Source organism: Lasiodiplodia theobromae, assembly GCF_012971845.1.
Source record: "Lasiodiplodia theobromae strain AM2As chromosome Unknown scaffold_31, whole genome shotgun sequence".
Classification (NCBI taxonomy): domain Eukaryota; kingdom Fungi; phylum Ascomycota; class Dothideomycetes; order Botryosphaeriales; family Botryosphaeriaceae; genus Lasiodiplodia; species Lasiodiplodia theobromae.
Genome location: NW_023336510.1, coordinates 534,513 through 546,298, shown reverse-complemented (window position 1 = coordinate 546,298; position 11,786 = coordinate 534,513). Strand labels below are relative to the sequence as shown.

The window sequence follows — 11,786 nt, the reverse complement described above, 5'->3', positions numbered from 1 at the left end:
ACTTCTTCATTGATTCTATGATATCCTTGACTACAGACCGTCCAATGCCTTACACGCCGGAGTCGTACTGAGTGACATCCTGAGCAGCAACATAATTCTTCCAGTTCGTGCAGGTGCGGTTGAGCACTTCCTGGTCGATCGAAATCTCCGATGGACGTTCGAGCACCTGCACCGCGAAACCCTCCGACGTATGCCAAGCAATGTGACAGTGCATAAGCCAGGCCTACAAGAGAAATGTGAGTCGGCGTGGAAGCACAAACGGGCCATTGTGGAGTACTTACGCCGGGGTTGTTCGTTTTGAAGGCGATGACCAGATAACCACTTGCAGGCATCATGGCAACGTCCCTGCGGGGAGCGTTCACCAGCTGCAAGGCATTGGTCTGGGTGGAGTCAAAGTTGCCGTAGCCAGAGGCGAGGACCCAGAAGTCGTGACCGTGTAAATGCATAGGGTGGTCCTGGGCAAAGGGAGAGTGGACAACAATGTACACCCACTCGTCAACTTGGTCGAATTGGATCACTTGCTGCTTGCGAGTCCACGTTGTGTTGCCATCAGCTACCTGCATCAGGGTGGGGTACTCCCATGCCGTGCGCATCGATGTCTTGTTGGTTGTCCATAGCAGCGCGTTGTCCGTCACTTGGACGCCGACCTCCTGGCTGTCGCCGTCCACGAAGCTGTCAGTAGCGTCGATGGCAATGTAAGGAACGAGGTTCGAGGGTGACTCATCAGAGCACGAGTCAGTGTAGCTGTAGGCTGAGGTGGTTGGATCGGAAGTCGACGAGCTATCGTAGCGGATGATTCCCTTAACGTTGTCGGTGGCATCGGATTCGGAGCACGATGACTGCGGAATCGCGCGCAGCCAGAAGTCGCCGCTCTCGATGTCTTTGGCGGCAACAATGATATCATACCGTTGGCCCATTCCAATGCTGAGGTCCGTGGTGTTGTAGGGCACAATGGGAACAAAGTCATTGGCAATGACCTCCATCGTGTGGTTGTCGATCATGAAACGGAAATGATTGTCTGCCGCAGCATTGACCAGGCGAATGCGATATCTCTTCCCCGCCTCGAGAACAGTCTCGAATCGAGAACCCAAAGTATCGTTGTAGGTGTTGGTGCCGTTAATCAGTCCATTTATGGCTGTGGGTGGGCCACCCGTCGCTGCCTGAGAGACGAGCTCGTCCGCAGTTTGCTTCCTACACTTCAGCCTTGAGCCTGTGGTATGAAATTGAGCTACTTACGTGGTACCAGTCCTGCAGGAAAAGGTGGCCGAGGTCCACATCGTAGTTGCTCGAAGCCGGACCATTGATGACTATGCCCCCGAAGACACCATCCCAGGCCTGGACATAGAAGTGGGAATGATACCAGCCGGTTCCATACTCCACCGCTCGCCACTTATACGTGTACGAGTCGCCGGGGGCGATTGGGCATTGCGTAAGACTGGGAACACCGTCCATTTGGTCCGTCCAGTTCTGGCGGATGCCGTGAAAATGAAGACCGGTTCCATTCGTCTGCAGCGAGTTTGTCAAATGCACGACTGTATTATTCATGTTAGCTGACGTCCTGTGCGGCTTTGAATGCACATAAGTGGTTGCATTCACATACTAACGGTATCGCCCCAATCAGCGATGATGGTCGGACCCGGGAACGAGCCGTTGATGAGCTGCACTGGCATCTCAACGCCATCAGGCGCGGCTGTTGTGTTTTCGATGTTGAACCAGTATTCTCGCACAACGCCAGTATCCGGGACGTGCTCGTAGTAGTTGGTCGAAATGTCAAATCCATCAGTCCAGCAAGATCTGTTGGAGGCACTATGGACACATCCTGGACTTGGAGCATCACGCGTCAGATCCAGTGATGGTAGGGCAGCGGCGCCATGAACGCTGAGGAATGAAACGAGAGACGTCAAAAGAGAGACGGTTGAACGCATGGTGGTGATGCGAGCGCTGGAAGGCAGCTCAGAATAATGAACGAAATGCGCCGTGCAGCAAAAAGAGAGAACAGTGACAATCCGGGCACGATTGCCTTGGGTTGTTGTGCGATCAAGGGAACATCGGCCTTGTATTATTATAACTGCATAGATCAACGATGATGGGATGCCGCGTTAGTAGCGGTACCTAGCTCAGGAACGCTGGGTTCAGGACGCACAGCCCGATTACACGTACGCAGCGGCGTTTGCCAGGCACGGGCCCGTTTGCGTTGGGTCCCCTATAGCGTATTGAGCAGCCTCGGGGTTAAGCATCCAAAGCCGAGCTTTCTTTTCCGAAGTAGGCACAATATTTGCTCACGCACGTAAACAAATAAACGCGTAAGTCCATTGGCTCGCCTGACTCGGTTATTATATACTTCGTAGCTCAACACTCTATACTGTTGTGGTGGCGATCTTGCCATGGTGCCCGAGTTGATGGTGGTTCGGACATAGCACATAGACCTCTACCGCCGGCTTTACGACAACAGCAACTGTTCCCGGAACAACGCTCGTCCCAAGGTCCTAAAACCAAGACTAGTGCACGAGTCATCTCCCTAGCAGCAAGCAATAAGGATAAAAGGTTCAACCAAGCTTTCCTTTAGGCAGTCTACGGCTGTCGGCACCGATGCGCGGCCTCTCATGCACTCAGCCACACGGCCCGAGTCTTCTTTAAGGAAAGTTGATTAACGTTACGAGACCTTCTCCATTAATTTCCCCTGTCCTAAAGCACCATCCGCTCTCGCAGCTGGCCTTGTAGCAGCTTGCAGGGTCGATGGAGGAATTCTCCGCTTGTTCACGTACGCGGCACTCTGTGCCCGACTCCGGAAAAGTCAAAGATCATCTCTTTGAACGTGGTTCGTGCGAATAAAGATAAGTAGCGCCAGGATCATGGACCATTGGTGAGCTTTGCTCTGGATCAGTCACGGTTAAAACTCACCTCAAAGGTCTCACCGAAAAAGATAGCTCGTACAGATATCTAAGACAACTAGCTTCAGGCATCATCATAGGCACCCGAGCTTGAGTAGATAGTGTGTTCGATCTATGCCTCCTCGAGTTTAACCAGGGGCACAGCCAACTTCCATACCCACGCGTCGTAAGCTGCGGGCTCGCACGTTCTCCCGTCTAAGCCTTGCCGAGCTCTCGTTGGTGGAGTTTATAAGGGCCGAATCGTTTCCGATCGATGGCCCTGGCGCTGTTTCCCAGATAAGTTGACAACGCTTGCTGTCTTGTGTCTCCCCTCGCCTTACGCTGGACATTCGCTCAATTAGTCACTCGCTTTTTAATTGTCACTCATTGAGGACTCTGTGGCCTTCTGCCCGACACAGCGCCATGCAGCTGCTTTCTCTTTTCGCCGTGCAAATTGCACTTAGCGCTGCCTTCAGCATCCCAGCCGGCATCACCAAGCGCAAGGCTGAAACAAATGCCACGCTCGTAGCTTACGGCACCAACACCTCGTCATGGCCAATTGCCTATGGCATTAATGATGGTACGTATATGTACCGCTTTCCAATGAAGCCTCACGGCACAAAAAATATATCATGGCTAAGCTCTTCCACAACGCAGGCCTCCTCTACATCACCCAGACACCCGACGACACGGACAACAACCTCACCCCTGTCAGCTGGGATCTTCCTTCTATCACCGGCGAGAACTGGATTGTCAACGCTACGTTTGCCAATGGCACGCGGGCTGGTTCGCTTTACATCCGGCCCGAGGAGGACAACGCTGTCGGCGTGCTGCCCATGACAAGCATCACGAACATCAATGGCACCGTCACCGGCTTCGCCCTCTTTGCCACTCAACTCGTGTACAACAACAACTCGCAGCTGGAAGCTCAATTCTGGGCTGAAGCGACAAACACGACCGGGATCTACAGTCTGGTTTGGAACTCAGACGGTGTGGGTTCAACGGAGGATAGCTGGCCTGTGGTTATCAAGGGGGTTGAGTCCTGAGAAGGCCGTATTCAATACAGGTATGCAGGGCCAGGAGGGAGAACAATTTGAATTGTTTGTACCGGAAGATATGATGTCAGAATGCACAACATGAAACAAGGTCACTGGCTACTTCTTCAACGCTTTAGCCACAAACTCCTTCCAGCTCACGGGTTTCTCTTCAAGCAATCCAAGACTGTCAGCCAAGCTGGCACCATTGTAGTAGCCAGGGCTCTCGATAAACAGGTGGTTTTCCAACATCTCCTCCGCAATTGGCTCAGGGAGGAATTTCATGTACTGCTCGTTTGACACCTGCACGAACCGCGTCGTCTTTCCTGTGACCTCCGCATACTCAGACAGGATCTGTTCTGGCGTATAATAGTCTGCAGCGCCGTAGACATGTGCGCCCAGCAGCCTGTCACGGTTCTTGATGATCGCCTTGACAAATTTCCCTGAAATTCAACAATGAGCAGGTATCTTTTGCAGGCGTAAGAAAAGGAGACTTACCCGTGTCCTCTGCAATGTCCAGCAGCGGGAACCTTGCCGCTGCGCTGACTGGATACGCCAAGGTGACGACGCCATCTTCACCCTCCTTCAACTGCGACTTGTAGTTGGACATGAAGTATCCCGGCAAGAAGAAAGAGCATGGAACCCCGCTATTCTTGATGTACCTCTCAATCTCTGCCTTCCCATCAAAATGGGGGACGTGCTTCAGCTTGCCGCCGCTCGTCTCAGTCACGTGCAGCAAGCTTGAGAAGATTAGATGCTGCACACCGAGCTCCTTTGACACGTCGGCGACGTTCTTTCCCTGCGTGATCTCCACCTCGGCGTTGGCCGTCTCCCAGTAGTTCGTCACAAGGAAGACCGTGTGTGAACCTTTGAGTGCGCCTTGGAGAGACGGCTTGGAGCTCAAGTCGGCCTTGCCAGCGGGTCAGTACTATCTGCGTGCTCAATTAATAACTACTCACAGCTGTCATTTCCACGCCCTTGCTGGTCAGAGCTTGTGCGGCAGGCTTGGAGACATCGCGAGTAATGCCGCGAATCTTGAACTCCTTGGAGAGAACGGAATCGGCGAGAATTGCCTTGATAACCGAGCCTCCCTGGTTGCCGGTGGCACCGAAAACAGTAATGAGCTTGGACATGCTTGGCTGCTGATTGGTCTGATTGTGATCTTGAGATTGAATAGATTTGGGGGAATTGGTCTTGCTGGTGCGTAGTTGCGGGTTTAAATCTCCTTCTATCTCCACAGGCCACGGAACTCTGCATGCGCCACGGCGCTTTTCGCATACTCCACATTTTTGTATTGCATCAATCAGAAAGCCCTGCTCTGAATTCGGCTGTGTCGTTTGTCGTTTAGGCATCCTACACAGATGAGTCTTGCCCGGAAAGGTTTAGTCGCCCGACCCCGCTCATCCTTCCCGCCTTTTGAAGATTAGGGCTGACGCCTCGATCGTGCATTTTCAATCAATTACCATAGCAAAGAATGCTGACTGGAATTCTTGGCAAGATACGATTGGATCTGGGTGCTGACAAACCATGTAGGCCAAGGAGCTCAGTCCTGTCTGCAAAATATGCGGCGCGTGAGAGGTAGGTTCGTCGAAAGATAGAAAGGTGGGGCGACTGAAATGCAGACCGACTTACAAGAATAATAGTAAGCCCCTAGGCGTAATAAACACGCCCCAGCTCGTTTTCCTAAAAATAACATATAAGGGTAGTTGAAGCTATCGTCCGGATGTGTTTGTAAAATTTTTAATTTGACATTCTCGTCCGGACGATAGCTTCAACTACCCTTATATGTTATTTTTAGGAAAACGAGCTGCAGCAAAATGTAAATAACGTCAAATCGGCCCCGCTCATACCAAGCAGGATTTACAGCTGCTGCCTGCTGGATTTCCAGGCCTTTCAAGGATACCGATATTAAATCCATTTCAGAAGCGTACGTCCGGGCTAAAAAAGTGTCGTTATATATACTGAACCTCTCAGGCCTTTCACGCTTCAGAGCCCTTCTTAAGAAGAGAAACACGATACGAAAGGGAACTTTCCAAAGTAACTATTAATCACGCTCTATATCCCATTCTTATGTAGTCTTTGCCATGCCAATATACGTAAAGAGCCAAATCGACCATTTTTCATCAACGTCCATTACCTTAATGACTATTCATAGTGCGTGCTCTTCTCCCACGAGCTCCTACTTGGAGCCGGCTCAAACAAGGGGACGCTCTCTCATGAAGAGGCCCAACAAAGTCCCTGCAGCGGACAAGCTAAGAGACATGACTGCCGGAATGTCAGACTTGGTAACTGGATCAAGGATGGCAACTTACTGTAGGCGCCCCGGAACCCCAGGACGTACACATCAATGATCTTGTCTTTGATAGGTCCGTGAAGTTGTTGAAGAAACTCAATATCCTGCAGACACCTGCGAATGAACTCCTCTCGGTTGGGAAAGTCGGACCCCACAACTGTCTGGAGGCCACGATGCACGATGGTCTGTAGCACGGCGGAACTTGAAGCCAAGCCAACCAGTGCCCCGATCGACGTAGAAAGATACATGGTCGAGCTGGCAATGGCCACGAAAGAGGGCTCAACGCATGCAGTGATGGCAATGAAGAGCGCTGAAGCGGCGATGCCGGTGCCGAATCCACTAAGAAGGAAATGTTAACCTTGGAAATTTCTCGGGGATGAATAGAAGAGTTGCTCACCCAGGAATGATATACAAACTCTCCCAGAAATTCGTGTGACTCTTCCAGCGGAACAGCATGAGCACATAGCAAATGGAAGTGCAAGTTGTGCCGAAAGTGATCAAAACTTTGTATTTGCCAGTTCGGCCAATGAACTCTCCGCTGATCAACTGGCTAATTGCATTGCCAACCACCGCTGGGAGGAGATGAGCGCCGGCCTTGGTCGAGCTGACGGAGTCCGTGATCTGGAAGTACAGCGGGACGGTGAACATCATGCTCGCCTGCGCTGCCAATTGCATCGTCATGACCAGAAAGCTTATGACAAAATCTCGTTCGCGGAAGAGTTCAAGCGGTAGGACGGGTTCCTTTGCGCGTTTCTCTGCCTTGATGAAGAGAACGCCGGTGACGAGGGCGGACGCAAGCAGACAGAAGATGAGGGGATGTGACCACGGGATTTTTTGGCCACCAAGCTCCAAGGGAAACATTAGTAGTAGGATTGTACAAGTGAGGAAAAACGATCCAATGAAGTCAAGTCGCCGGAAGATTGCCCATTTGCTTTTCGGAGCAGGTTCGACAGCATCATCAACAGACAAAGGTTGCGTGAACTCGGGAATGAGGAACCAGGCAAGGATCGAGGCTATGATCATGACGGGAACTTGGAAGAGGAAGGTCCTGCAAGTGGGGACGATATCAGCCTTGGCGAGAAGAGTCAGTAGGCGAAGTTGTTACCATCTCCAGCCAATTGTGTCGGCACACCAGCCACCGAACGGTCCACCCAAACTTCTTCCAGTTGTTGCAATGATATTGACATAACTCCGCCAAGATGCAACATCGCGTAGTGGCACGAGGTCTATGCAAGTGGTCAATACTCGGGAGGAAAAGGTTAAGGACAGGCAGCGAACCTGTTATGATGATAGATACTAAGGCACTCATGCCGGCGCATCCAACTCCTGACAAGACGCGGCCCAGAATCACTATTTTCAGTGACGACGCAATGCCTCTACGGAGATTGTTATTCCTCGACGCGTGAGCTTTGGCGTTCACTATACTTACATGATAGCACTAATTGGAGACTCATGTCAGTATCAAAGTCTTAATATTTAGTAGTTCACTGCTCACCAGCCAATGATAAACAACGCATAAGTGCTTAGCAGCACAGACTTTCGGCCGAATAAGTCCGAGAGCTTCCCGATCTGGAATAGCATCAGCACACGCGATCCCGTCTTCCGGAGTGTGGATTAATCGTACCAGAGGCTGGGCAGCTGTTGCTGCAAGCCCGAAGCTCACGAAAATCCAGCTGGAATTGGAAAGATCATCGAACTCAGAGGCGATCAGCGCATGGGTCGTGAAAACGATTGAGGAGTCGGCATTGGAGAGGAACACGCCTATCGACCGAATGCCATAATTAGGTTAACGACGTGAAACATGCGCAAGAGAGACAGAGACGCACCAATCAGCAGTACAGCCAGGATACTGATGATCTGCTTTTTCGATGCTGTTTTCTCCGTTTCAGTTTGGGACGGCGGCCTTGCGGCGGGTGAAACTGCCTCGTCAACCTCTCTGACGTGGTCGGGTGACTGCAGTAGCGGCGATCGCTCATCAATGGCATTGTTTCTCTGCATAGTCGACAATTTCGAGTTCGAGCTGGACGCGGAAGACGACTTGCTCGAGATAGAACTCATCCTGTCTTGAATTGGAGTAGAGACAAAGAAGAAATCGGTAGTACCAGGGAGGAGTGAGTCAAATTTTCGTATGACTGGCGCCTGTGGCAATTGCCGGCTTATCCTATGCAGCCGCGGTGCTACGGTGTCGATGCTCGGATTACTGCGGCGTCGATGGCGTGCTGACCCGCTAATCTCGCGCAAGCTGAACCGAGCTGTCTGCTCCGCAAGCCCATCGCCAACATGCATTCGGCTGATCTGCGGATGTTTAATGCAACTCATGCAAAATAAGTGTAGACAATTGAATTTCAGAAGAAAGGAAGTAGGTATGTCTTTCTCCCTAGTATTTGCATGGCAGAAGTGACATTGTGTGTGTGCCGAGCAGAAGTGGGAGACTTTTTTGTAAAGACAAAGAAGTCAATTATCCTTGGACTAAGAACGCATAGATTCTAAGGCATTGCGGATGCCAGCAAAGTCAAGCTCAATCATTGTCTCCTCCCAAAGACGTTCTATCATCTCTTGACCCTCAGGCATATACATGAATGCGGCGAATCTATTACAGGCTTAGCGAACCGGAGCGAAACATTGGGGGATGCACTTACGGATGAATACCCCAGCTCATGATAAAACAGCCATGAGAATCCTTGCCCTTGTTGATAGCAGCATCAGCAAAGCATGACGTGCCTGTCTCTCTGGTCCTCGCCGCAACGGCACTCATCACTTTGATTCCAACCTTCATCGCACCTGTAGCATCGCGCTCAAGGTCCGTGCCTTTGCACCAGGCGGGGTCGGCGAGGTTAACTACGACGTCATCCGCTGACACATATTCGACGAGTTTCCAGAGAAACATCTGTACCAGGAACTTGGATGAGGTGTAGTTTTGCTCTCCATTGAAGAGCTTGGGGTCTTTAAATGATGGCAAGAGAGACACATGTGGACTTACTCGAATTTCCACGATTTAACCTCAGGGCAATACAGAACGGTAAATTCATAGAAGTGAGTATCCAAAATCAAGTTCAACTGACCGTGGCGCTTGACGTTCGTTGTTGAAAGAGGTAGAGTGCCATATTTCACACTTTACTGGATATCCGACTTTTCAACACACAAGCAGATTGAAAGTAATACCATTGGGCCTATGGCCTACATGATCGGACCAGGAATCTCATGTGCCACTGCATCAGCGCTTCACCCCCGATCCCTCCCTCCTCCCAGCCTTTATCCCACAAGCTACTTCTTGGCAGAGTTGACAGTGTTGCGGTCACCCGCGCTCTGGGCACGGGCGGCGAAGCCGCCAGAGGACATGTCGCCGCCTCCCTTGGCCTTTTCGCCTGTTAGCAACAGATAAAAACTCAGACACGCTTGGATTCATACCTGGGTAAACTGTACACGACTAGAGTCTTGCTTCGTCATGGGGTTGGATGTTCCGCTCAACTGGTTTGAGCCGGAGTTCTTGTTGTCGGTCATCTTAAGGTGACGAAGAAGGTTCAGATGTAGAGAGATTTTCTGTGCCGATCTTGACGGTGTCGGTAGAGCTTGGATATTGAGAGGAAGGCAGCTGGGAGGTTCGTCTTTTGTACCTTTCGTCGGTAGGCCGGGGCTGTTGCGAAGGTGTTGAAGCAAGCATGGCAGGGTAGCTGAAATCGGAGTCGCAAACATGACATCAAATTGCTTGGTCGCTTTCTTCAGCATGCAAACAAAATTTTGGGAGTCTGAAAGCTCAAGTTGTCTGTGATAGGAAGTTTCTGCTCGCAAGCACGTTTGTAACCTGTGAGCCACGTTGTGCATGGGCTGATGGAATCATCGCGACATGCCATAGATCCTGAAGTGCTGTATGGAAAAATGGTCCAAGGGAGCAAGTGCTAGTTCAGCAGGATATCAAAAGCAAACAAGTGTTACCGCTTACCAGCTCCTCTACTCGTCATGCCACTCATTCAACTCACTTAACCACCACCACAAAGTAATAGGAAGCAAGCATTCCATCATGCTCTCCAAATAATAGGGAAGGCAATATAGCATTATTATACACCTATTGAGCCTAATTTGAGAGAGCAATCAGCCAGTCATTGCATCATTTGGCACTGCCTTCTACGACGGCCTTTCTCAGTTTGCCATGGGCTTGACTCAACGGATTATCTACGCTCAATTAGTATTGTTCGAAACCTAAAGTAGATATTCGCCCGTATCAAGCCTGGGACCTCATCGTCTGAGACGATTCCGCCAAAAGTCGTGGTCACTACACAGACCTGAGCCTTTTTCTCCTTTACTTCGGGACGGCGAGCAACGAATCAAACACATTACCAATAGTATTTAGAGTCAAGGCGTCATTCTGCCAAAGGGTACTGAGTATGATGACAAGCTTAAAAGCGCTTGCAGCAATGACAACGGCTTGCTACTACAGTTCTGATTTCCTATTCATAGTCGCTGCATAGCGGTACTGGCATCCAGCACGTCATTGGCAAGGGGCAGGTACTTTCCCGGCACGACCCAATGGCTTAGGTATTGCTGCTGTTTCTTGGTACCATCGAGAGATCTCAGGAAAGGGTTCATCAAGGCACTCAGTGGAGAGTATACTACGGCCCCGTCGTTCCCTCAAGTCACAAGGATAGCCATTGAAGTACCACATGGACCTTTCTCGGGAAGAGTTTACTGCACATGCAGTTAGAGTTATCTCAAAAAGGTTTGGATGTTTGCGCCCCCTGCTGCAAGACTCCGGATTGCCTCAACGGTTTCACTTCCACGGGTTTCCATAACCCTACTAGACAACATTCCACGGCGTAACCCAAGAATTCCCCTTATTAGTGTGTAGAATCTAACGACGACCTCCCAGATTGAGGAAGCCGAGTGGGTGGGCTTGCCTAAAGTTGTGAAGTCAGACATATTGTGGTGATAAAGAAAGTTCAGATGTAGAGGTTTTCAACTCTGATCTTGATCTAGAGGTAACACGACACTCCATAGTGTACACACGACGGTTGAGATGGCAGCAGCAGCGTGAAAAGTTTGACGAAGATGGCGAGAGCGGTACCGATCCCAAGAAGAAGGCGATAGTCTCAGCCCAGAAGAGCGGTAAGGTAGGGAGGGAGGAGCAGGTCCGCAAGCTGACGACGGGGCTGACGCTCGAAACTAGCCGTGACGAGATGATCGAGTCGTCGAGAGACTCCATCATGGAGAGCAACCCAACGCGGTCGTTCTATCGGCCGCTAGGCATCACCATCAGCCCCCTTGGCTGCGGCGATGGTGTGTCCGAGTTCGAGGCCTTTCAGCAGCGGAGATAATGCGCCAGCACGGCTCGCTCCAGGAGCTTGGAAAGCGGAATGGTGGAGCAAATCGGGGCCACGTCGCCCAGGCCCGCTTCTTTCAGAGGAGACTCGGGTGGAGAGCAAGCTGAGACTTCTTCGAGCGCGCGGTCGGCCGCGGTGAGGTTATTCAGCTGGCGGCGATGGTGAAGGGGAGGATGAGAAGGGCGTGGAGAGTCAGAAGGAAGAGAATGACGGCGACCAGCCCAGAAACTCGACGACCACACACACTTTCAGGCACGACATGCTGTGCACTGCC

At 51.1% G+C, this 11,786-nt stretch overlaps 5 protein-coding genes across 5 annotated transcripts; 1 reads left to right on the top strand and 4 right to left on the bottom strand.

The window, feature by feature from the left end:
* Nucleotides 1-49: 49 nt before the first annotated feature.
* LTHEOB_9437 (Multicopper oxidase) lies at nt 50-1,925 on the bottom strand (the record flags this gene model as incomplete). Its single annotated transcript, XM_035519025.1, has 4 exons — nt 50-223; nt 282-1,187; nt 1,237-1,532; nt 1,601-1,925. 4 exons carry the CDS (start codon nt 1,923-1,925, stop codon nt 50-52), a joined length of 1,701 nt encoding a protein of 566 aa, XP_035369042.1.
* A 1,368-nt stretch (nt 1,926-3,293) lies between these two features.
* Nucleotides 3,294-3,916, top strand: LTHEOB_9436 (Glycoside hydrolase family 12; the record flags this gene model as incomplete). Its single annotated transcript, XM_035519024.1, has 2 exons — nt 3,294-3,450; nt 3,528-3,916. 2 exons carry the CDS (start codon nt 3,294-3,296, stop codon nt 3,914-3,916), a joined length of 546 nt encoding a protein of 181 aa, XP_035369041.1.
* Nucleotides 3,917-4,024: 108 nt separating this feature from the next.
* Nucleotides 4,025-5,037, bottom strand: LTHEOB_9435 (Family transcriptional regulator; the record flags this gene model as incomplete). The annotated part of the gene is made up of 3 exons (XM_035519023.1): nt 4,025-4,347; nt 4,403-4,814; nt 4,864-5,037. 3 exons carry the CDS (start codon nt 5,035-5,037, stop codon nt 4,025-4,027), a joined length of 909 nt encoding a protein of 302 aa, XP_035369040.1.
* A 1,061-nt stretch (nt 5,038-6,098) lies between these two features.
* LTHEOB_9434 (Multidrug resistance protein) lies at nt 6,099-8,255 on the bottom strand (the record flags this gene model as incomplete). The annotated part of the gene is made up of 9 exons (XM_035519022.1): nt 6,099-6,169; nt 6,217-6,536; nt 6,595-7,245; nt 7,303-7,423; nt 7,476-7,573; nt 7,627-7,635; nt 7,693-7,766; nt 7,822-7,958; nt 8,024-8,255. The coding sequence occupies 9 exons, from the start codon at nt 8,253-8,255 to the stop codon at nt 6,099-6,101; spliced, it is 1,713 nt and encodes a 570-aa protein (XP_035369039.1).
* A 411-nt stretch (nt 8,256-8,666) lies between these two features.
* Nucleotides 8,667-9,084, bottom strand: LTHEOB_9433 (Short-chain dehydrogenase/reductase family protein; the record flags this gene model as incomplete). Its single annotated transcript, XM_035519021.1, has 2 exons — nt 8,667-8,787; nt 8,837-9,084. The coding sequence occupies 2 exons, from the start codon at nt 9,082-9,084 to the stop codon at nt 8,667-8,669; spliced, it is 369 nt and encodes a 122-aa protein (XP_035369038.1).
* Between the last annotated feature and the right edge of the window lie 2,702 nt (nt 9,085-11,786).